The sequence below is a fragment of the Microtus pennsylvanicus genome, chromosome 4, assembly GCF_037038515.1.
Source record: "Microtus pennsylvanicus isolate mMicPen1 chromosome 4, mMicPen1.hap1, whole genome shotgun sequence".
NCBI lineage: Eukaryota > Metazoa > Chordata > Mammalia > Rodentia > Cricetidae > Microtus > Microtus pennsylvanicus.
In genome coordinates this window covers 20267555-20290362 of record NC_134582.1, presented here as the reverse complement: position 1 = coordinate 20290362, position 22808 = coordinate 20267555, and the positions used below count along the sequence as shown (strand labels likewise).

Genomic DNA, 22808 nt, shown 5'->3' with positions numbered 1-22808 from the left:
GTATGTATGTGTGCATGTGTGTGTGCCCACATTTTGTGACATGCACGTGCCTCTCAGAGGGACAGCCTTGTAGAGCATCTTCCTCCTCCATTTTCCATGGTGTTTTCCTTTTCTGTGCTGTGATGAAATACTCTGGCAGAAGGAACTTGAGGGAACAAAGGCACACCAAGCCACGTCATGGTGAGTAAGTCAGGGCAGCCTGTAGGAGCTTGGAGCAGCTGGTGGTATCACACCACACTTGAGAAGCAGAGGCAGTGCACACTCACGCGGTTTAGCTTTCTCTCTCCATTTAGACGTGCAGGATCCCAGTGAGGGAATGGTGCCACCCACAGTGGGCAGTCTCTCCACCCTAAGTGATGTAATGAAGACAGTTCCTCTCAGGCATGCCCAGAGGCTCCATCTCCCAGGTGGTTCTAGATTCTTAAGTTAACACTGATTATACACTTGGGTTCCAGGAATTGAACTCAGGTTGTCAGGTTTGCATGCAAACGTCTTTCCCACTGAGCCACTTTACTGGCCCAGATAGTATATATTAAAAGTTTAATTAAAAACTGGTAAACTTGCTGGTCACAGGAATTCCTCAGATAGACAGCCAGTAAAAAGGATCATTTGCTGAGGTTGATGTCATCATTCAGTGTGGCTGGATTTAACATGCTCTTTGGTGATGAACTCTTTTTTCTGAAAATTTTATTATTATTGTGTATGTATGTATCTGTGGGGGGAGGGTGTTAGGCATGTGCGTATTGGGGGGGGGGTTATTTGTGTCAGAGAGCCTGTGGAGATCAATGTGTGTGTGTGGGGAGGGGTCGTTACCCAAGCCACAGCAAGCCTGTGGATGTCAGAAAAGAACTTTCTGGAATCTGCTCTTCGGCCACCCTTCTATAAGTTCTGGGAGTCCAGCTCAGGCCTTCAGGCTTGGGTGACGAGCACCGTTCCCTGCTGCGCTGTCTCCCTGGACCCTGGTCACAAACGCTTGGTGGTGAGTCGTGCGTTGGTTTTGCTACTACTCTTTATCTTAAGATACAGTACATTGCAGAGGATCTCTAACGTCACTAATTGAAGTATTTCTCTTTGGACCAGTGCTTTCTCCTGTGGGACGGGGCGTTTGTGGTAGTCACAGGCACAGAGGCGAAGTACAGGTTTGTGGCTCTAAATAGTTTTCTAACCACAGAATGCCTTTTATCTTTGGGGTCTCTGTACTCTTTGCCATAAAATTAGCTGCTCAGTGTCAGTGCTTGAAGATCTCCAAGCTATGAGTCCTTCCTCAGTTTCAGGTGGGTTATATATCTCCTGATGTTTTTTATTTTTTATTTTTTGATTGCTCTGTGGGGTCTTTCTAGGGACCTAAATTAATATCTACTAAATGAGATCATGCCTGAGGCCATTCTTACAGATCAACTCATATGCAGTTATAAGAGCTAATGCTGTATAACACAAAAAGTAAGTTATCTGTATTTGTTCAAGTCTTTTAAGAGTAAAGTATGATCTATGATAACTGTCATTTTCTCCTTGATTGGTAATAGAAGTACAAAGGAACTGTTACTAACTTGTTGATATGAAGAGTCCAAAGCAGAGGGGCAGGGATGGGTTACAAAACTTAGATCTGTCCAGAGGAAGCTAAGAGCCTTAGAGTTCGGCCGCACGGACAAGGTTGTTTCTCTAACTTAGATGGGGCCTACCAGACTTGTTGAATGGTGCATTACCACCTACCTACCAACGGTGGGGCTTTGTACAACGGTAACTACCCCACTTCTCTTTATATGGCCTGGAAAATAGAACCAGTAATGGTCACCGCACAGGTGCTTTTGAAATTGATGACATGACATTGCATGTCTTGAATAGTGCAGTTCAATAGCTATTATTTCTTTGAATCCCAAATTAATTAAAAAAAATTATTTACTTTGTGTGTATGTGCTATGGCATACATGGGGTGGCCAGAAGACAGTTTGGAAAAGTCAGTTCTCTCCTACCACGTGGGATCCAGGGATTGAACTCTGGTCATCAGGCTGAATGGCAGGTGCCTTTACCCATTAAGCTATCCTGCCAGCCCTAGAATCCCTGCCCCTGGTCTGACAGGGTCTTGCTATGTATCCTATCTCTGTGTCTGGGATTGTAAGTGTGCACTGACACACCACCTTTAGTAAAAATTAAAGTTTATACAAAAGAATCTTTCCATGAGAGATGGTTTTCGGCACCCTTTATTATTTCTGAGAACGGTCTCACAAAGGCCAGCTGGTTTTCATCTTGATATGGTAGCCAAGGACGGCCTTGAGCTCCTGATCCTCTTGCCTTAACTTCCAGAGTCCTGGGATTACAGGCATGCACTGCCACAGTGGTTTATGCACTGGTGGGAATTGAATCCAGGCTTTTTACTGAGGTATGTCTCCTGCCCTAAACTGTACTTCATATATTTTACAAAATTTCATTTTGAAGTAATTTTAGACTTGCAGATATTGGTTAGAACTTCCATTTGTCCATTATCTGGCTTGGGCACTGTTGACATTTTTGTAATTAGAGAATGTGATAGGAAGTTGGGTATACATCCTCATTGATAAAGTAGAGTCAACGGTCCTTCTGCAAACATCCCCCTGTTCACCCTGTCTCTAGTCTAAACCTTGAGTTTGTGTTCAGTTGCTTGATCTTCCAACTCTGCTCCATCCGTGACCTTTGGTGTCGTCTTCATGATGATTTAATACGGTATCCTACAATGTGGGTTTGTCTGGTGTTTCCCTTGTGATTTGCTATTTGATTTTGGTAAGGATGTCACGGAAGTGGCATTGTCCTTCTCAGTGCGTCCTATTAGGATGTACCTGGTGGCTCTGTGACTCATTCCTGGGTTTGTCAACTCTAAATACTTGGTTATTATGGTGATTGCCAAGTTTCTTCACTGCAAAATGCTATTTTCCATTGTAATTAATAAGTGCTTTGTGGAAGGATAATTTGAGATTATGCTGATATCGTGTTTCCCATCATTTTCTACCTTTTGCTGTGATCATGTATCTAATTCATGTTGACAGCGGATCTAACCTGAGAATGGGAGCTGCTTTTGGAAGCAGCTGTTGTGTCAGGGCAGAGCTCGGGAAGAGCCTCCTGTTAGTGCCCTGCCATACCTGCTCCCAAGGCCACAGGCAGGCGGCCGTGGAAGTGCAGCACACATAGCCGGTTCTTAGAGCTCCCAGGTGGTTCTGGTGACTAGCCAGGGTGTAAAACCTGGTCTCTCATCCCCATGGCTCTTGCTCGTGTGATTTTCACTGCACCAGCCCCCTTTGCTGCATTATATTCAGGAAAAGTGGATCCCACACACACGTGTTCACAAAATTACACCCTGCCTTTCCTCCTGCTGGTGAATGGGGAGGCCCAGGCCAACAGAAGTCGCGCGTTTCAAGGGTGGTGAGTAGAGAAGTGGTTGCTCTCAGATCTGAGGTTGTCTCATGCCTGATTACAGGACAGGCAACGATGGGATGTTGTAATGCTGTTCCCGAAGGTGTAACCTCAGTTGAGGGTGAAGCGAAAGATAGTATCACCAAATTTTAATTTTCGTGTGTATGTGCATGTACGTATCTATGGGCATACACATGCTACTGCGCATGTGTGGAATTCAGGACAACTTGTGGGAATCTGTTTTCTCTTTCTACCATGTGGGGCCCAGGCTTGCTGGTGAGCGCCTTGACGCATTAAGCCATCTTGACGAATACTGCAGATTCCGCTTTCTCATTTTCTGTACTGGGTGTGGGTGATTTGTAAAACTGTTTTTCAGCCTTTTGTGGAATAGGCATTCAGATGTAGCTAGAAGAAAGTAATGGGAGAACGGTAGGTGGAGTCTGGGTTCTTAGCAGAGCTCAGACAGCCTGTGCTGACTTATGCCTCTTAAAATGATGCTTGGATTGTTTTCCTGATTGCAGCAGCCATACCCAGACTCACTGTAATCCTTTACAAACTTCGTACTTTCATTGTCGTGTGTGCGTGTGTGTGTGTGTGTGTGTGTGCGCGCCTGCCTGTCTGTGCATACATGTACATGTGGGTATTAAATGTGTGTGTGTATGAATGAAAATTTTTAAATTTATACCCTGGCTGAAGCGTGCATGGGCAGCCCGTATATGGCTGTTCTGTTGAACTTGTCTATTTTGGGCTTCATGGTCTAAGGTGATGAGGACGACTGACCAGGTCTCTTCCTCAAGAGGGCACCAGATCTCATTACAGATGGTTGTGACCCACCACGTGGTTGCATGGAATTGAACTCAGGACCTTTGGAAGAGCAGGCAGTGCTCTTAATCGCTGAGCTATCGCTCCATCTAAGTATATACATACCTTTTAAAAGTCATCTATACAGCCTGGGCCCCACTCATGTTTGTAAAAGGGACAGGGCACGGTTTTCTTTGTCAAGGTTTATTAGATCTGTGGATTAAATATCATTCCTTCCTTTGTTTGCTGCTTTTAACCGAGTGATGACTATTGGCTGTGGACAGAGAATATCATCTGGCTTGCACTGGTTTTTTGGCCAGGTGGTGAATGGGCGTCGTTTATACTGTTGCCACAAGGCATGAGTTACTTTAATGTAGGCGCAGGATTAAAATAGTTGTTTATTTTTTCTTCTCAAGTTATATTTAAATTGTGAGAATGTTGACCTTCAGCCAAATCATTATTATCTTGATAAGAGGATAAAAGTTTAGTTTTTCCTGTCCTTTGATTTAGAATTTGTGATCACTCAAAGGTTAGGAGGGATGTTTTAAAGTAAGTGCACAGACCAGGCAGGGTTCAGAGTGTGGTGTAGTGGTAGATATGCCTGGCGTACTCCAGGTTCGTGTCCGCACCCAGCTCAGGAAAGATGCACCAGCAGGAAAGTTGGTGAGGCTCAGCTCTGCCCCTGCTCTGCTATGGAGCAGGACCTTCCTTTTGGGCCTTAGGTTTCCAGACATGAATTGGTTTGTACATTAGTGGTTTGTGCTAGAAATGTGTATCTTATAGTAAGGCTGGTTTTATGAAGAGTCATTCATTATGGCCACAGACCTTGATATTTTATTATAATTTTCTTTAGAACATTTTACAGTATATGTAATTTTATGGTTATCACAGTGTTTATAAGAATGGTTATAATTATTGCATTTTATTGGGGAATGGTTTTATAGAAGTCCTTATCTTTTAACATAAGGATAGAAATGCCTTGCAGTGATGGTATTGACAGTTTTTAGTTTCAGGAGCACAAAATACACCTCTAGCTACTGACTTTGATAACTTGTGACTGAACTGAAAGGGAAGTAGTTACAATGACAAGAGTCACGACTGGTCACAGACTGGGTGGCAACATTTAGTCTAGGAGACTGAGAACACTAAATTGAAAGGAAAATGACAAGCAAATGACCAATTTCTGTTTCTAAAATACACCGATTATTCTGTGAGGCATAGGAAAAGAAAATGAACTGAATCTCTCAGGAAAGATGAAGTTATTTGAAAATGCGACACAGATAAGCCTGTGGCTTTTATTCCACTTCTCATTGTAGCCAGAAGGACGACTGTGTGTCAGACAGAGGATTTCCCGTTGGGATGAACTGTGTGTCTGGCGAGATGTCTGCTGGAGCCGAGCCGTAGGAGAGGCATTTCCTATAAACTTGTCTGACTTTGCTGCAAACAGCATTGAGCGGAGTTAGAGGTGTATTTACTAGCACTCATTCGTGTGTGCTAAAGGAAAGGACGTGGCTTTATTAGCTGTTTATGGCTGCTTTCTGATGGCACTGTGGGAGGGTTTGTATCAAAGTGCGTTGCGTGGGTTACTGAGCATAAAACCCCCAAGCCCAGGGATGTGCAGCCGCATGACAACACCAAGCAGTAAAGCATGTTTGTTACGTTCTAGTTGTCAAGTCAGTACCTTGTTCTTAAAATACTTTAAGCCTTCGGGCCTGGGATGCCCAGAGCTGGTATAGTTAGGGGATCCTACTGGGATCCCGTCCCTTGTGATTGCAGCTCAGTATAGTGGCCCCTCTGTACCCATGGGAATTGGTTCTGGAGCAGATTCTGCTTCTTTTCCCCTACCAACATCCAAGGATGCTGTAGGCCCCTAGGCAACATGATGTGGTACCCACGCTTAACACACCTCACCTGTGAATTTTGAATAGTCTTAGGATGACTGAAAAGAGCCCACACAGTGAAATAGCATGCAAATTGTTGTTACGGTGATGGTTGTTACATACTACTGCTCAGGAATAGTGACAAGAAAAAGTGTCTGCACTTGTTCAGTGGGAACAGCTTTTATCCCTCCTGGTTGGATCAGACTTACTGAACCTCTTTTTTGGGAGCCATAGCCAAGGAGCCACTGTAAATTCCCTTGGCAGAGCCCAGAGTGCTCTCTAGCCCACCCACCAGAGCTGCCAGAGCAATTCGGTAAGCCCTGGCACTTATGCAGGTGTGAAACACTGCTGAGGCCTGGCTGTGTGGACCTTGCCTTCTGTGGTATCCATGGCACAGGGCTGCGTGTGACCTGCCGACACATGGCAGTGTCTTCATCTCCTTTGCTACTTCAGTTGGTCACCTTTTCTGAGCTCACTGTGGCCACCAGCAAGCTCCCCATTTTACTGTGCACCTGCTGTGGCCTTGGGGCCTGGGGTGACCTCCCACACCTGTGGGTTAAAGTTAGAGCTCAGTCGAGGTGGAAGGGAGCAGTCCAGATGCACAGCTCTTGTCTCTGGTGTGCAAAGCTGGAGAAGCTGATTGAGACTCTCAGTTTGGCCAAAGTCTGTCACCATGGCCATCTGTCACCTGGTTTGGTAACCATAGGTTTGCACCTTTAATTTTATCTTTCTGCTGGACAGACCGAGGCTTTGGCTAGGAGAACTGGCTGAAAGGGGCTGGTTGGAGCAGTGTGGACTCGCTCAGCAGACCCAGACCCTCCCTAAGCACTCCGCTTTAGGTACCAAGGAGCATCTTTGCACACGAGGTATGAAAGTGTGGACTCGCTCAGCAGACCCAGACCCTCCCTAAGCACTCCGCCTTAGGTACCAGGAGCATCTTTGCACACGAGGTATGAAAGTGTGGACACGCTCAGCAGACCCAGACCCTCCCTAAGCACTCCGCTTTAGGTACTAAGGAGCATCTTTGCACACGAGGTATGAAAGTGTGGACTCGCTCAGCAGACCCAGACCCTCCCTAAGCACTCCGCCTTAGGTACCAAGGAGCATCTTTGCACACGAGGTATGAAAGCACACGTGGCGCTCCCTGAAGAGTCTGCGCCCTTTGAGGCATGAAAGCAGGAACTTCTTAAAATTGAGAGCTTTCAACACAGCGAGTAAGATGTTTACAGACATCCAGACTTGCCTGCTGCGGTGCCCGCAGGGCTGATGGAGGAACAGGCTTCCTCCCCAAGCTTTCCTGTTTATTTCTAGTGTGCTCAGGAGGTGGAGGATGTCTGGATTCTGGGCGGGTGCTGGTGCCCAGACAGGCATCCTGCCATAGTCTGCTCTGGGTCAGTGTTCCAGGCAGGACTTGCTGGCGTAAGAACAGTTCTTATTAAAACACCGCCCACGGTCAGGCACTGAGTTCAGCTCCCTGGCACCGACAGCTGTTTGTTTTCAGCCCTGCTTCCATCGTGTGGAGCTAGTGGCTTCAGCTTCCTGGTGGCCTGGTTCCTTGAGTTTTGCTGTCTACACGCTGTGCCCCATGCCGGGAGCTTATTATATAACAAGACTTTTCCTTCTCATTCTGCCAGATACTTCCCTTTCCACCCAGCCCTCCAGCCCTCCCTGTGCCTGAGATCCCTGCAGTGTCAAAGCTGGCAGCAGGCCCCATGGAGTGTAATTAAAAAGGGTGAAAAATATCCTATGAAGAGTTATATTAGAAGGCGAATAGGAAGTGGAGATGCAGGGCGTGTGCCTGGCATGCCCAAGGCCCCGGGTTCAGCCCAGCACCACATAAGCTGGCCTTGGTGGTATACATGTAATCCCAGCTTGAGTTGGATGCAGTAGGATCAGAAGTTCAGGGCTACATTGTGAGTTCAAGGCTTGATTGGGCTACACGAGACCCTAATTTAAAGAAACGAAGGGAAGGAAAGGAAGACAGGCAGGCAGTTTCTCTGTAATTCTGTGCAACAGTTCCTCTTTGAAGACAGATTCTCTGAGAATAGACATAAAACACATGTTCCCCATGTGTAGGCAGGCATTGTGGAAACAAAAGACATCTTGGAGATAGGCCCAACCCCTGTAGAGGGAAATAAGGCAGGAGAGAGACTTCACAGTCGTGTGGTGTTGGCAGATGTGGTCAGAAAGCACACAGCGCATGCCTGTGCCCCGTCCGCGCCCCCAGCCACATCCATTCTTTCTGTGTGCACCTGAAAGAGCCTCATGAGGAAGTGTTAGTCCTGACAGCGTTGTAAGGGAAGGTGCACTCAAGCTGATGGCCAGAGGCTAGCTGCCCTGGAGTTTCCTGACAAGGCCGAGGAGGGATTTGTTTACTGTTGTTAGAGGAACTCCAAGCCCCTCTGCTTGCAAAGATGCAGGGAACCCAGGCAGGCATCGGTGGTGCTATTGCCCAGTGCTCAGAGCTTCCCTGGAAGAGAGTCCTTCTCTCAGCAAAGTGTCTGGCATTGCCCTGAGCGTGAGTGCTGTGGATCTGCGTGCTTCTATTCTTTCTGCTTCGGACTTGGCCTTTTATTAGTGCACATTTATCAGCCTTTTGTGTTGTAATTTTCAACTGTACATTGTCATCAGCAGATCAGAGTTTTACATTTGTTTGTTTCACGCACGCATGTGTGTGTGTGTGTTTGCATATGCCACAGTGCCTATAGAAGGCAGAGGACAACTTGCCTGGGTTCTTTGCCTGCCCATTTCAAAGCTGCTGCTCCCATAATCTAGATCACTCTCAAAGATGCACTTAGCCTGGAATCTGTTCAGAATGTGCTAACATGAAATAATGAAAGCATTCCCCTTGTACAACTTGGATTACTTTTTTCTATCTTGAAGGTACAGCTTGTGTCCAGGTCAGGGCTGGCAACCGTCCTCAATAAGACAATTAAAAGAACCAAATTAAAAGTGAGAAACATAAAATGATTTATTCAATGTGGCTACATTGGGAAGAGGAGCAAAGAGATCCAGCAAACTCCCCAAGTCTGTCTTTGGAGGTCCTGAAGTGAGATCAATTTTTTTGTTTGTTTGTTTGTTTTTTGTATTTTCAAGACAGAGTTTCTCTGTGTTACAGCCCTAGCTGCCCTGGAACTCTCTTTGTACACCAGTTTATATAGAGGGCCAAAGATAGGACCCTCTAAGCAGTCCTGGTCAATGCGTGGTCCCACTGACCATTGACCCATCATTAGCCGGGCTTCAGTCTTATTTTATAAGGTGGTCTGAGAAATTGTTGGAACTGTATAAAGTCTTTGGGGGACAAACTTCCCATCTGCCTGGCACCTTTTCCTTCTTCAGCAGGAGATTCCTGGAGAAATTCCCATGAGGGATGTTGGTCCAGTGTTCAGCAGCCTGCCATTCCAATCGAGAGACAAGTGTCTCCCCAGAACATCCTCATTTTGCTAGTCCGTTCGTTACTTTACCTAGATTGAGTAGCCACTTGGCTAAGTGGATTTGGTTCTGCAGGGTGTTTTCTGATGGATGTGAGATAACGGTCTAAGTCAAGGACCAGGAAACCACATTTCACATTTTAATAATCCAAGGTAGCACACTCCTGCCGTTTGTGTCTTGATGCTGCTCTCTGCCTGCGTGCAGAATCGAGCAGCTACGGTGTGATGTTATGGCCTGAAAAGTCTGGTGTACCCAGAAAAACCCGGCTAACCTGTAGTCTGAATCACTCTGTTCTCAGATGTTTCTCCAGAACTGCCCAGTTTCAGCCTGCAGAAACCTGGCTAATGTGATTAATGTTAACACTTAATTATACTTCTCAGATCTTCCATGTATGGGCAGTTTGTGCTGTGTGCATAAACATACTATCTTGGTCTGTTCTTGGAAATGATGGAGTTGGAACAGAAACATGACATCAGTTGCCAGGGTCCTAATGTCTCCCCGTTAGGGTTTATGACCATTTCCCAAATGTTAGGGGAAGGCTGTTCCTTGTGTGTGGAAAGGTCATTTGACCAGTGAGCAAGGGTCACAGGATCAACAGGTTTCTTTCCTGTTGTTTGGCATCGGTAGCTGGAGGTAACATTATGTAGCAGGGTCCAGCAAGAAAAAAACGAATTTGTTGTAATTTTGTTTTTGTTTTTTTGAGATTGATTTCTCTCTGTAGCTTTGGTTTTCCTGGAACTAGCTCTGTAGCCCAGGCTGGCCTCAAACTCACAGAGATCTACCTGCCTCTGCCTCCCAAGTGCTGGGATTAAAGGTGTGCACCACCACTGCCCGATTTGAAGAGCAAATTTTAATGCCCACATAGCATTAATTTTTGCTTATCTAGATGTCAGCCCTAAAATCGAGCGGTAATTGTTAACACTTCCTCACTTGGGTATGCTAACAATTTCAAGTGGACTTAAGAATGTACTACTAAGGTATGTTATTTATGTTAATCTTAGTGCTTATGTTGTAGAAAATTTATTTTGTAGAAAACTTCATTTTTAAGAGATATACTAGATTTTAGACTTAAAAAACAGAGATCAGTTTGGGTTTATCTATACATACCACAGGTTGAATAATTTTGAGGATCAGAAGCATGTTTTAGATTTTGGAATTTTATTTTAATCTGTTTTTTACTTTGGAATATTCACACTGACTTTTTTTTTCAGATTGGGGATGCTCAATCTTTTTCTTTCCCTCTTGAGTACTTAGGCATTCTGGAACTGTGTAAACAGACTGTTCACATGCCGTGGGGATGTTTAACTTGTAAGCATTTTTCTTACGTATGTACCACTAACTTCTGTTCAGTAAACATTTACCATAATACATAGTACCCTCTATGGATAGCATCAGTCATGAAAACTAAAGCCAGTTTGTAGAGGAAAGGCTTCTTGGGAGACACAGACAGTATAAAAGTAAGTGTTCTGTGAGGGATACTTGGAAATCAGACTCCAGCTCGGAGTTTGCTTGTTGAGGACCCGTGAACACAGCCATAAGATGCCAGCCTGCTCTTAATGAGGGCAGGTTTCAAAGTTAAAATTCCGAATGATTATTAGAGGAGAAGTATTGGACTTGTGTCTGAGTGCAAGGAAACAGAGCTGATGACCGCACCTCACTGGAGAGGGACGGGGTTCGGGAACTCCAGGGTGGGCTTCTCAGAGGAGAGACTTCCCAGAGCATCCTTGAGGATGTGTGGGAGGAATGGGAATGTGAGTGTGGGTCCAGAGTGCGTGGATGTGGCACAGACGTGAAAGGGATGTCAGCAAGGAGTGCCTGAGTGTGTGTGTGTGTGTGTGTGTGTGTGTAAGGGGGGAGATTGGGACTGGGCAGGGGCCAGGCCCCGAGGCTTTGCTCCTTAAAGCTGCAGAGCTCTCCACATGGGTTTAGGCAGAGGGGAGCCCCACTGTGCACGATTTGCCCCGCAGCTGTGCAGTGTACAGGGGAAAAGAGGCAGTGACTGCAGAGACCCATCTTGGGGATGGGTGTGGCACTTGACACTTGAAGGATGGATGGGTGTGAGCTCCAGCTGGTATGGAGGACCTGTCTGTCCCTGTGTCTAAGCCTTCCTACCTCGCTGCTTCTCAGCTCACCTTGCTCTTGCAGTCTTATATCTGTGTCTGGCATGCTCACACTTCTGACATCTGAACACTAAACAGCCTGATTGTTGCCCTGTAGGACTCACTGGTGTGTTTCTAGTAAATATATGCAGGTTACTGGCGTAGTTCATGTGATCCAAGTATTTCCGAAAAACAAGCTTCTGATGGAGGATAAAAACACCCAAGCATTCCTTTAAGGAAATGAAAAACATTAGGGTTTAGACACACCTGCAAGTAAATACTCTGTGTATTGGCTGGAAATGTTTGCCTTGGACCGGATGTTTAGAATAGCTCTGTTCATCGTTTCCTCCAACGCTGATGTCCACCAACTGGTAAAGGGGTCAGTGGACTAGGGTATAGCTCTAAGTGGACATTTCTCTGAAGTGAGAAGGGTCACACAGGTGAGTTAGCTGTGTGTTGTGCTGGGTGCCTGCTGTGCTGTGATGTGGCCTGCTTCATGGCAGGTACACAAAGCAAACCAGAGAGGTTTAGAAAAGAGGGACAGAGCTAACCACAAAGAGCACGTGGGACTGTGGGGAGCAGCATTCCTGTTCTGTATCTGGGTTGACATGTTTCTGTTTTGAATATTTATTTGAGTTTATGCATGTGCCCACTGCGGCCAGAAGAGGATTCAGGTCCCCTGGACCTGAGTTCCAGGCAGTTGTGAGCTCCTGATTCGGATGCGCTCTTAACTACTGAACCATTGTTCCAGCCTCCACATCCTTTTATTTTTGAGAGTTTTACATAGTCCATCCTGGCCTTGAACTCCCTCTTTTCCCTCCCAAATGCTGGGATTAGAGGTGTGAGCTATGATGTTTAGTAGTGTATCAAATATAAAGTGCACTCATTTAAAACTTTACCTCAATAAATCTAACATTTTTTTGAGGCAGTAGATCAGAAAAGGTTTGATTTACATGTATACCACATTCACATAGTTCACAAATTGAACATGAAGGGGTCCAGCGGAGTCTTGTTTCTACCCCCACACCCTAGGTCTTTTACATATCATTATAAAAGCACGCGTCGTTCTATCTCTGTGGTCTCATCGTCTGTGTCTTGTTACCTGTGGTCAACTGCGGTATGAAAGCAATAGGTCGAAAGTTCTAGACGTGAACAACTCATAAGCAGCGTGATGAAATCTTGTACTGTCCCACCCAGGAACTGAATCTGCCCTCCGTGCTGCTGCCTGCCCACCGTGAGTCAGACAGTGTGTGGGAAGACCGCGGTGCTGTTGAACTGACCCTCGTTTTAGTAATGCTGTGTGGGGTGCTGCCAGTTCAGACAAGCCACAGGAAGGCCGTAACACTCTCTCAGTGCACAGCTAGAAGAGCCGTGAGCTCCTTAGCTTAGACACATTCACAGAACCTTGAGGAGCGTGTATTGGAACTGTTGTTTTATCAGTTCATTTCTTACGGTGCTTTGTTTGTAAATTTAACCCAGGAGGGTATGTACAGCCTGCCCTGCCCTGTTCTGCCCCTGCCTCTGGTTTGCTGTAAGTTTTCAGCTTCATAGTGGATTTGTGGGACTGTTCAGTTCACTTTGTGCTTGTGCAGGGTTTATTGAGAGTCACTGTTCGTCAAGGAGCACCTGCTTGTACAGAAAAGAGCACCACCACACAGGCTTTAGCACTGTCAGAACAGTCCGGCATCCTTTGGGGGCACTTGGAATGCTCCTGGTAATAAAGTCTTGGGGTGGGGGTGTGCAGGGGAGACCCATCGTGTAACTGTGTAACTGGGCCAGCCCTAAGTAGACCAGTTCAGCGTTTAGAACTTACCTTGTGAGGGGCTTCTGCCCTGGCGGTTCTCGGAAAGCATTTTGATTGAGTTGACCGTATATGTCACCGTGGCTTGGGACCTACTAGGCGCCCTTTAGTCAGTGGGCATTCTGCTCTTTCTTGATGGCTGTCAAGGGGGCTTCCTGAACATTGGCTGAGCATGGACCTTGCCTTGTTTTCATTTCATCCTGAAAGGAGCGTTGGTCACCCTATGGCAGTGGGGATGCATGTTCACGAGAGTAGCCTTCAGGGAGTAGTGGAGTGACCGTCTCCAGAGATCGGCTAGTGCTACCACACCCAGCCTGACGATGAACCCAGGGCTTTGTGTACACAAGTGAACGCTTTGCCAGCTGAGCTCCACCCCTGACCCTGGTCTTCATTTTATGTGTTTTCCTAACCTGGCAGGTTGCTAACTCTGTGAAGATAGATTCAGCAGGGCTGCTTCTAACCCACTATCCTCTGAGGGCATCCCCACGGGTATTTCTTTATTAGAGTTTGCTTTGGTGTTAATATACTGAGAAAACTTTAAGTCCATCGCCGTAGAAAGAGTCCAGTCCCTCTCCCTGTGCCCTCTTGCTGTGCTGAATGACACATACACTTCTGTGCTCTGATTCTGTCACTGAGATCTGTTCTGCTCTTAGAAAGCAGTCTTGTGTTTTAGCTCCTAAGTTTGTCTGATATGTACAAGATTAATGGGAATCAGGTCTTGGCTCTTTAAATGCCACTGTTGAAACAAAACTATTTGCAGATGATTTTGTGCTTAAAGCTTTATCTGAAGTGGACATTTGTATTCTCGTGTTCTTTGGCTGTGTAAGTAGAGTAGGGTTACTAAAGGTTTGCTCTATGTAATCAAGAACTTCTGTGGTCCATGACTGTAATCCTAGAGCTCAGGAGAGTGAGGCAGGAGAATTGTGCATTTGAAGCCATCCTAGACTTCTCTCAAAAGAGAGCAAGAATTATGGGGGAAAGGCCTTGGGAGATGTCTCAGTTCCTTTTCTGTTGCTGTGGCAAAACACCATGACCCAGGTGACTTAAAGCATTTAATTGGGCTTAGGGTTAGAATCCATGATAGCAGATGGCAGGATCAGCTGAGAACTCACATCCTGATTCTGGGAATGGCCTCTGAAATCTCAAAGCTCACCCCCAGTGATAGCCATGCCTTCCGGTCTTCACCACACAGGTCCGCCAATTAGGGACCAAGTATTCAAGGAACTAAATACTCCAAATGACCCACGGGGGCCATTCTTCTTCAGACCACCACACGAGAGATGGCAGTTTATCTCAGAGACAGAGTGTGCTTATTACCTTATTTTTTTCTCTCCCCATAAAATATTGATTCTTTTATTGTTAACGTAGAGATGACAATTCTCCCCCTCACCTTTGTCTGGGTCCAAGACTCTTCTGGGCACTTGTCAATCCTTTTTGTTTTATTTAGAAAGCCAGGCATGGTTGTGAACATATTTAACCATAGCACTTGGGAGGCCGAAGCAGCCTGAGCTAAATAGATATTTCATAAATAAAACAAGCCTGCTTCCCAGTCTCTTCAGATGAGACGCAGACATCGCGACTATGCTAATGTGGCAGAGGAATGAAGGAGGATTGTGGCTCTTCAGTTGCTCAGTGTTTAGTCCTAGGTTCCCCTGGCCCCACAAGGAAGACAGCTATTGACCTTAGTTCACAGTTGAGGGCGTGGCTGTTGTTAGCTGAGTGTCTGCTTGAGGCCACACAATTGTGAACCACAGAGACAGGGTTGCAGTCCTCCTGTGGTTCTGTAGAGCCCTTTAAATAGGTTTGCTTGCCAGTTCACAGGTCATCAGTTTCATCAGATGAAGGTATTTCTTCATCGTGTGTACTGCCAATAGTTACGTTTCTCACGAGAACTGATTCTACACAGCCTGACTTACTAAAGGCTGAGCCAAACTGGTTCCATTCTGGAGAATGACAGCCTTTATGATATGGCAGTGTTTGGTTTGGGACCACTTGATACTTGTCATGGCATCCAAGACTTTCTTTTCAGCTAAACTTCCAGTTTGCTTCAGGGGTCCTGCACAGAGGGGCATCTGACTAGTACAACTGTTAACCTGGGCAAAGTGGAAAGCTGTCGTGTGTGTGTGTGTGTGTGTGTGTGTGTGTGTGTGTGTTACTTGGGATTGAACTAGGGCCTCATATGCTAAACAAGCATTCTACCACTGAGCTATGTCCCCAGCCTGGAAACTTCTATGAAAAAAAAGTAATTTTTACCAGTAGTTTTAAAGTATTTTTATCATGGCTGGGCGGTAGTGGTGCACACTTTTAATCTCAGCACCCGGGAGGCAGAGGCAGGTGGATCTCTGTGAGTTGGAGGCCAGCTTGGTCTACAGAGTGAGTTCCAGGACAGGCTCCAAAGCAACAGAGAAACTCTGTCTCGAAAAGTTTTTTTAAAAAGTATTTTTGTCATGTATATAGCTCATATGTAAACATTCTCTCATATACATTAAGAGGCAGCCCACTGAAGCACCCTCCAAAGTTCTGTGTTCCAAGTAGCCACATGGATCTCACAGGGGTCTTGTGGATAATTAATCATTGATGAGCAAAGGTTTTAAATGTTTAAAATCAGCCAGTGATTAGCATGGCACATTGAAAGAGGCAGTTCCCCATTTAGCAGATCCAGCGATGGTTTTCCTTGGTAGTTACTGAAGTGGCTGCTGTTTCGCACACACTGCCTACTGTTCAAAACAGCAGCCTTCATGAAAATAGTATTTCTATCACGAATACCTAGGCATTGGAATAGGTAAAAAGTGTAAGTATTCAGGGGGTGAAGGATTCTGCTTCCTGGATGATCCAGCAGTGCACTGTAATTGCTTTAAAAAAAAAAAGTCTATGAGTGCTTTGCCTGAATACACGTGTGTCCGTGTACTATGAGCTGCCCTGTGGGTGCTGGGAATTGAACCCTGGTCCTTTTAACCACTCACTGGTCCTTAACCACTGAGCCATCTCTCTAGATCTGTAATTATATATTTTCAAAGAACTTTAGAGTTTTGATAGTTTTTACGCTGGTTTAGGGGTGCTGTAGGTCAGTGGCAGAACTATTACTTAACACCAGTACTGCAAAAATGCCAGTTGAAGTACATCAGGTGATTTTGCCTCCACGATCTTAAGGGGCCCTTTCTTCTCTCCTGCACAGCAAATGAAGAAGCACCCTTGCCGCCAGTGTGACAAGTCTTTCAGCTCCTCCCACAGCCTGTGCCGCCACAATCGCATCAAGCACAAAGGCATCAGGAAAGTGTACGCCTGCTCGTAAGTCTCACATCTGCTATGGACACACAGAGAAGGGAAAGCGGCCACAAAGCTCGGGTTTTCCCATTTCCTTTTGATTTTTCGTCTGCTCTGGTGGCTAGGCTCTGAACCTAGCACCTGTATTCCCTCTTCAGGGCATTTGTTTCCAACGTCCCATGTCAAATGAACAGCATTTCTTTACACATGCTTGCACTGTGTTCTGTTACTGAGTGGGAAGTGTTTGTTGTAGAGTGTAGTGGGCTTGCCAGGTACTTAGTGGATGAGACATCTTTTATACAGTGAGTGGATCGTGTAGATTTAAGAATGATTTACTCAGATTCAGTGAAGGCTAAGAAGGGGGCTCATTTATACCCTTAGCTCTAGCCCAGGCCATGAGCCATCTGGCTGCAACCAGTTAGAGACACTTTGACTGTTGGCTGACATCCACCAAATGTGAGGGACTGAGGGACCAGTGTAAACTCATCCACCAACAGTCAGTCCTGAATTGCCTCTTGGTATGAGATGAGCCGGCGGTGGTTATCGTTTGAGGGAAATCTGTGTCACCCACTCAACCCACATGCGCAGAGTGTGTAGCAGGTTAAAACTGCCCACAAGAGACCACAGAGGGGCTGGAGAGATGGCTCAGCACCTCAGAGCACTTGTTCCTGCAGAAGGCTTGCGTTTGATTCCTGGCACCTACCTGGTTATTTACAACCATTATAACTCTAGTTCCAAAGAATCCAGTACCCTCTTCTGAATTCCTCAGTCACCAAGCACACATGTGGTATACATACATATATGTAGGCAAAACTCACACATAAAAAATAAAATGAGCAAATCTAATTAAAAGAGAAAAACAGAGAGACCACGGAGCCAGTGTGGAAATGCGGTTGATTGTGGTCAGAGTCAGGCCCCATGGACCTCGTGGTGAGGACACATGAGGCTGACCTTCAGACTAATGGGAACTTTCTGTGCCTGAGGCAGTTAGGGAACATTTCCTAAGGAGGAGATCAGAGTGGGGAGGGATGGATGAGAAGACAACATTCCGTGGAGTCTGTGTGTTGACAGTGAGAGCTCAGGCACACGGTGTCCTGTGCTGAGAAGATGGAAAAGCCTGGCGTGGCCTTCCATGACAGCTGTTGCCTTTTCTGTTTGTCTGGCCTTTTTTTTTTTTTTTTTTTATGTTTTCCCCTTTTACTGAAAGGCAGTAAAATGGAGAGTTGCCTCAGTGAGTCGAAGTGCTTCATAAGCCTGACAACCCCCCTAAGGTTGAAAGGGGGACCACTGACTTCACAGAGTTGTCCCTGGCCCCCCACAGGTGCTGTGGCATGCACAGACAACACACACACACACATTTTGTTGTTGTTGTTTTATTTTTCAAGACAGGGTTTCTCTATACAGTTTTGGAGCCTGTCTTGGAACGCACTCTGTATACTAGGCTGGCCTTGAACTCACAGAGATCTACCCGGCTCTGCCTCCCAAGTGCTGGGATTAAAGGCATGCATGCACCACCACCATCTGGCTTTGGGCTGTTTTCTTAGGAAAATAGTAAATTAAAACCTTTCCAGGAGATCATCTTTGTAGTGCACAAAATTTAAGTGATTTACCTACCTCCAATGGATAGCCTGCTTTCTGCATTTTAATCTCCTGAATGAATAAGGATTTCCAGGTACAAATGTTAGTTGCATTTGTGCTTTGAGGAATCTTAGGCTAACATGGGTAAATTAGTTTAGGCTAACAGGGTTTCAGAAGGAGCCTCCTGCAGCCTGGTGAAGCTCTTATGTAAATTCTAAGGGCTGTTCTGAGTCACTGTAAGAAAACTTGGAAATTTTAATATTCTCCAGTTTTTTAAGATTGAAGCCATCTAGAATTACAAATTAAATAATTGCTTAAATATCTGCCTGAACCAAAGTAGTGAGGGCACAGCAGAGGTAGAGAGGTGGCTCAGCAGTTAAGAGTTCTCGCTGCTCTTCCACAAAACCCCCTGTAGCAACTCCAGCGCCAGGCTGTACCTTGCATGTGACATCCACACAGACACAGAAATGGTTTTTAATCATCAGCTTTCACAAAGCCCGGGGGCAGGACCTCTTCACAATAGGGAGCGGGAGTCCAAGCAGCGCTGCTTGTTCTATTTGGGGCCCAGTGCTAGCTTGCCTTCCCTGCTGTTGGCCAGGTCCTCTGCAATGCGCACCCCTGGGCTGCCATAGTTCCCCTCTCAATCTTGTGCTCACAGACACTGCCCAGACTCCCGGCGGACGTTCACCAAGCGGCTGATGCTGGAGAAGCACATACAGCTGATGCATGGCATCAAGGACCCCGACGTGAAAGAGCTGAGTGAAGCTTCCAATGAGGAGGAGGAAACCGAAACGGAGATAAAGGAAGACACCAAGGTCAGACATCTCAGCTGGCCTTCACTGTGGTGGTTCTGATGTGGGCTCCCTGTTCATTCTCTCAGACTACGTCAAGACTAAAGTAATCCCATGCAGCCCGTCCCAGCTCCTGAAACATAACCTTTTCTAAGTTTTTGTCTGTGTCCTTGCAGAAATAACACACAGGAGCTCCTCATATAATTCCTAAGATTATACTTTGACTTAGGGAAGTTATCTCTTCGTCAGAGAAGTATATTAAGCAGATGCTTTTCACTGGCTGTGGCAGCTGTTCAAAGTGACTCTGATCTCTTTGGAATGGTAAAAGATCAGATCCCACAGCCATGCCTTATTCTTCTCTGTGTAGGTAGTGAGCCTCAGTCAGCTGACAGTGTGTATACAGTGTGTATGGCTGACAGGAGCCTGTGCACAAGGCACTGCGTGTTCTGCTAGTTGGAGTTACAGAAAGCACCATGTAGCAGTGACTGCTGGCTTTGGTGCCATGAGAAGTCTAGAGTGTACTTGGGCTAAAGCAGTTTCTCAAGACATGCATTAGCGCTTAGTCCTTGAGTCTGCCCCGCATCCAGAGTTAGGCATGTGTGGCACTGGGCCATCTTCCCCACATGAAGTTAAGTGTAACGCAGAGGTAGCTGCAGGTGTAGGCCTTCAGAGCCATGCCTGAGTACAAAGGGCTCAGAGGAAGTGGAAGCCCTTGGGATTTCAAAAGCTAGGGGAAAGGAAAAGGCAGCTCCAGAGGGGACATGGTGTGACAAGGAGGACCAGGAGGACAATTACCAGGGGCAGGAGCAGGTACTGGGTCCACGGAGTCTTGTAGTAATTTCCTCTAGTCATAATGAAAGCATGTGCCCAAGTTCTCTCGTGAGGTGCTTTACTCTGCCTCCCCGGGCCTAGTCTTCTGAACTTCCTGTCTCCGTCCACTCTGTGTCCTGTGAGCACACAAGCCTTGCTCCCGCCTGGGGCCTTAGCACTCAGCATCTAGTGTCTGAACCAGACCGCCCCCTCCCCGTCCACCCCCGTCCACATATCACCTGTCACCGTGGCCCTTCATGACCATGCCATGTCATCACTTGACCCCTGTGTGGAAGGCCTGGGGTGCTGCTCCCCTGTGGCTCCTCATTCACTGCTGTGTACAGTGACTCTGGAAGCACAGAGTGCTTCCTGCTGGGGGGGTGGGGGGGTGGGTAAGATGCAGGATGGAGTCACATCATTAAGGCCCCAGTCCCCCTGCATCCAGTGTCTGCTTTCCTGGCAGCCTGGGCATTACTTGCCAGGCACAGAGCCCACCACCTTCAGTTGTATCATTTTTCTTTCTTTCTTCCCCCCAACAAAGGCTCCCAGTCCCAAGCGGAAATCGGAAGAACCAGTTTTAGAGTTCAGGCCTCCTAGAGGAGCCATCACTCAGCCTCTGAAAAAGCTGAAAATCAACGTCTTTAAGGTTCACAAGTGTGCCGTGTGTGGCTTCACCACGGAGAACCTTCTGCAGTTCCACGAACACATCCCTCAGCACAAGTCAGATGGCTCCTCCTACCAGTGCCGGGAGTGTGGCCTCTGCTACACGTCCCACGTCTCCCTGTCAAGGCACCTCTTCATCGTTCACAAGCTGAAGGAGCCTCAGCCCGTGTCCAAGCAGAACGGGGCTGGGGAAGACAGCCTGCAAGAGAATAAGCCCGGCCCTGAGGACGAAGCCGCCGAGGGCGCAGCATCAGACAGGAAGTGCAAAGTGTGCGCCAAGACTTTTGAAACGGAAGCTGCCTTAAACACACACATGCGGACACATGGCATGGCCTTCATCAAATCCAAAAGAATGAGTTCAGCTGAGAAATAGCCACAGATCTGCAAGAGAAGCCCTGTCACATAGGAATTGGAAACAAGACTTTTTTGTTACCAAAAGTGTGCAGTAAAACAGAGTTAACAGTACTGCCTGGGCTGTCGCAATATGTTCTCTGTCCTGTCCCTCCCCATAAGTAATAAGGCAGTATTTGAGTTTTAAAGAGTTTGTATATATTTAAATAACTTTTTATACTCTTTGTTACATGTTTGTATCAGTATTTGGTGGAAAATGTTTTGAGGTTTTTTTGGTTTGTTTTGGGTTAGAGTTTTCCTTTTTTGTACCGTTTCTTTAAAGCAGAGTTCTTCGTAATAGGGGCAGTTCCTGAATTCAGACCAACCATTTTGTATGTTACAAATTTGAATGAGTTCAGTAATTACAGGCTAACATGCCTTTTTTAGTGTTTTTAATTTTTAGAACTCACCACATAAATTATAGGTGATTGTGGGTCTCACAACACTGGCCACTCTTAAGTGTCTTAGCACCACACTCAGCGTGCCTGTTCCTAGCCACCGAGGGCTCCGAGGACAACAGCACCCAGGTGAGGGGCATGGCCTGAACCCTCCCGCACAGCATCCAAAATGGCCCTGCCGGTCCCTGCTTCCTCCAGAGTAAGTAAAAGAGGCCAGGAGTCCAGCAGGGAATGAGGCAGAGGGGATCCAGAGAGGGGAGAAAACCGCTGGCGATTTCTCTGGGTGAACTTGCGAGGCTGACTCACAGCATGCCGAGACAGGCTAGGAAAAGGCCGGCCTACTGTCCAAGTGGAAAGTCGCAGTTAGACCTGTAGCTCTCTAGTCAACTTTTGTCATGTGACTCGCCAACTCCTGCAGAGACTGGTAGTTCCAGGATGTCAAGTACTTCTCTGGCTCTTGACAGGAACAGAAAGGCATGGTTGACTTAACCCTTTGCTGTCTACACAGTTGGTGTTTCCTGTTCTGGGTGCTACTGCCAAATGTCCTGGTACTTAGAGCTGGGATGCACAACTTTACCGCTGACCTAGCAATGCAGCAGCAGCCTGTCCTCTGCAATTGGCCACAGACGAAGCCCTGAGCCACCAGGCTTCTAGAGTTTGCGCAGCCTCTCCCGGCCGCCTGACTGGAGCACTGTGGAGGTGCCCTCCCGTCACTTCCCTGGACAGTTCTCTGGGAGAGCTGTCTATTTTGGTTATCGTTTTGTGTTTTCCGTTGCATTTTATATCTTGTATTTATCTCCAGATAGGTTTTGTACTTTTTTGGTTTGTTTTCCTAGGCCAAGAAATTCATTTGTGTATATAGATACTTGCATGCTGGACTGTAGTCAGCGTTCAGTTCCTTGGAAGGTCTTGCTGCTGTTGGGTGTGCTTGCTACATCCATTGTGACTGTATTCAACCCATTTCACATGTAAATAAACAAGGAACATCTGGCCCTTGAGCTTCTTCAAGAGAGTTATTGGTGGGTCTCTGACATCATGAAATTTGGGAAGTGACTCATTCCCGGGACAGGCTACAGAGTATTGCCGAATTCTTTCCACTCTGAAGAATGGCTTGCTCGTTCTCGCCAGTGGCCAGCTAGCCCCTCTGCCACTTTCTGTTGACTCCATCGGTACAATCCAAGGGTGTGCAAATACTCCTCAACTTGAAGCTTAATTGCCGTTCCTTGTTGCATCTGTGTTGTTCCCAGTTGCGTTCCTTGGCACTTTCTCGTGCTTCTGAGTTTGAACCTTGCAATAGGCCTGCGTGGTGGCCACGCTGGTCCATACAGCCTACAGTCGGGGAAGTACAGTTGAGGGAGCTGAGTTCAGGTTCAGCTCTTCACCTGAGTCCTCGCAGCTGGTAAGTGGCTTTGCATATTAGAACCCAAATATTTTGCTCTCAATCTAGTACTTGCTCTTTGTGGTTATGTACATATTGACAAATATTCATTTATGCAACAAATAAAGTTATGTGCGAAGTA

General features: G+C 46.5%; 1 protein-coding gene across 8 annotated transcripts in view; it reads left to right on the top strand.

Annotated features, from left to right (window-relative positions):
* Positions 1–22280, top strand: part of Znf532 (zinc finger protein 532) — a 98214-nt gene extending 75934 nt beyond the window's left edge. For all 8 annotated transcript variants that reach the window (XM_075968453.1, XM_075968452.1, XM_075968457.1 and 5 more), the window contains 3 exons: positions 16570–16682; positions 18895–19051; positions 20379–22280. In XM_075968453.1, coding sequence (XP_075824568.1) covers positions 16570–16682; positions 18895–19051; positions 20379–20873 — 765 coding nt within the window. In that variant the 3' untranslated portion in view covers positions 20874–22280. The remainder of the gene's footprint in view (positions 1–16569; positions 16683–18894; positions 19052–20378) is intronic.
* Positions 22281–22808: the final 528 nt, after the last annotated feature.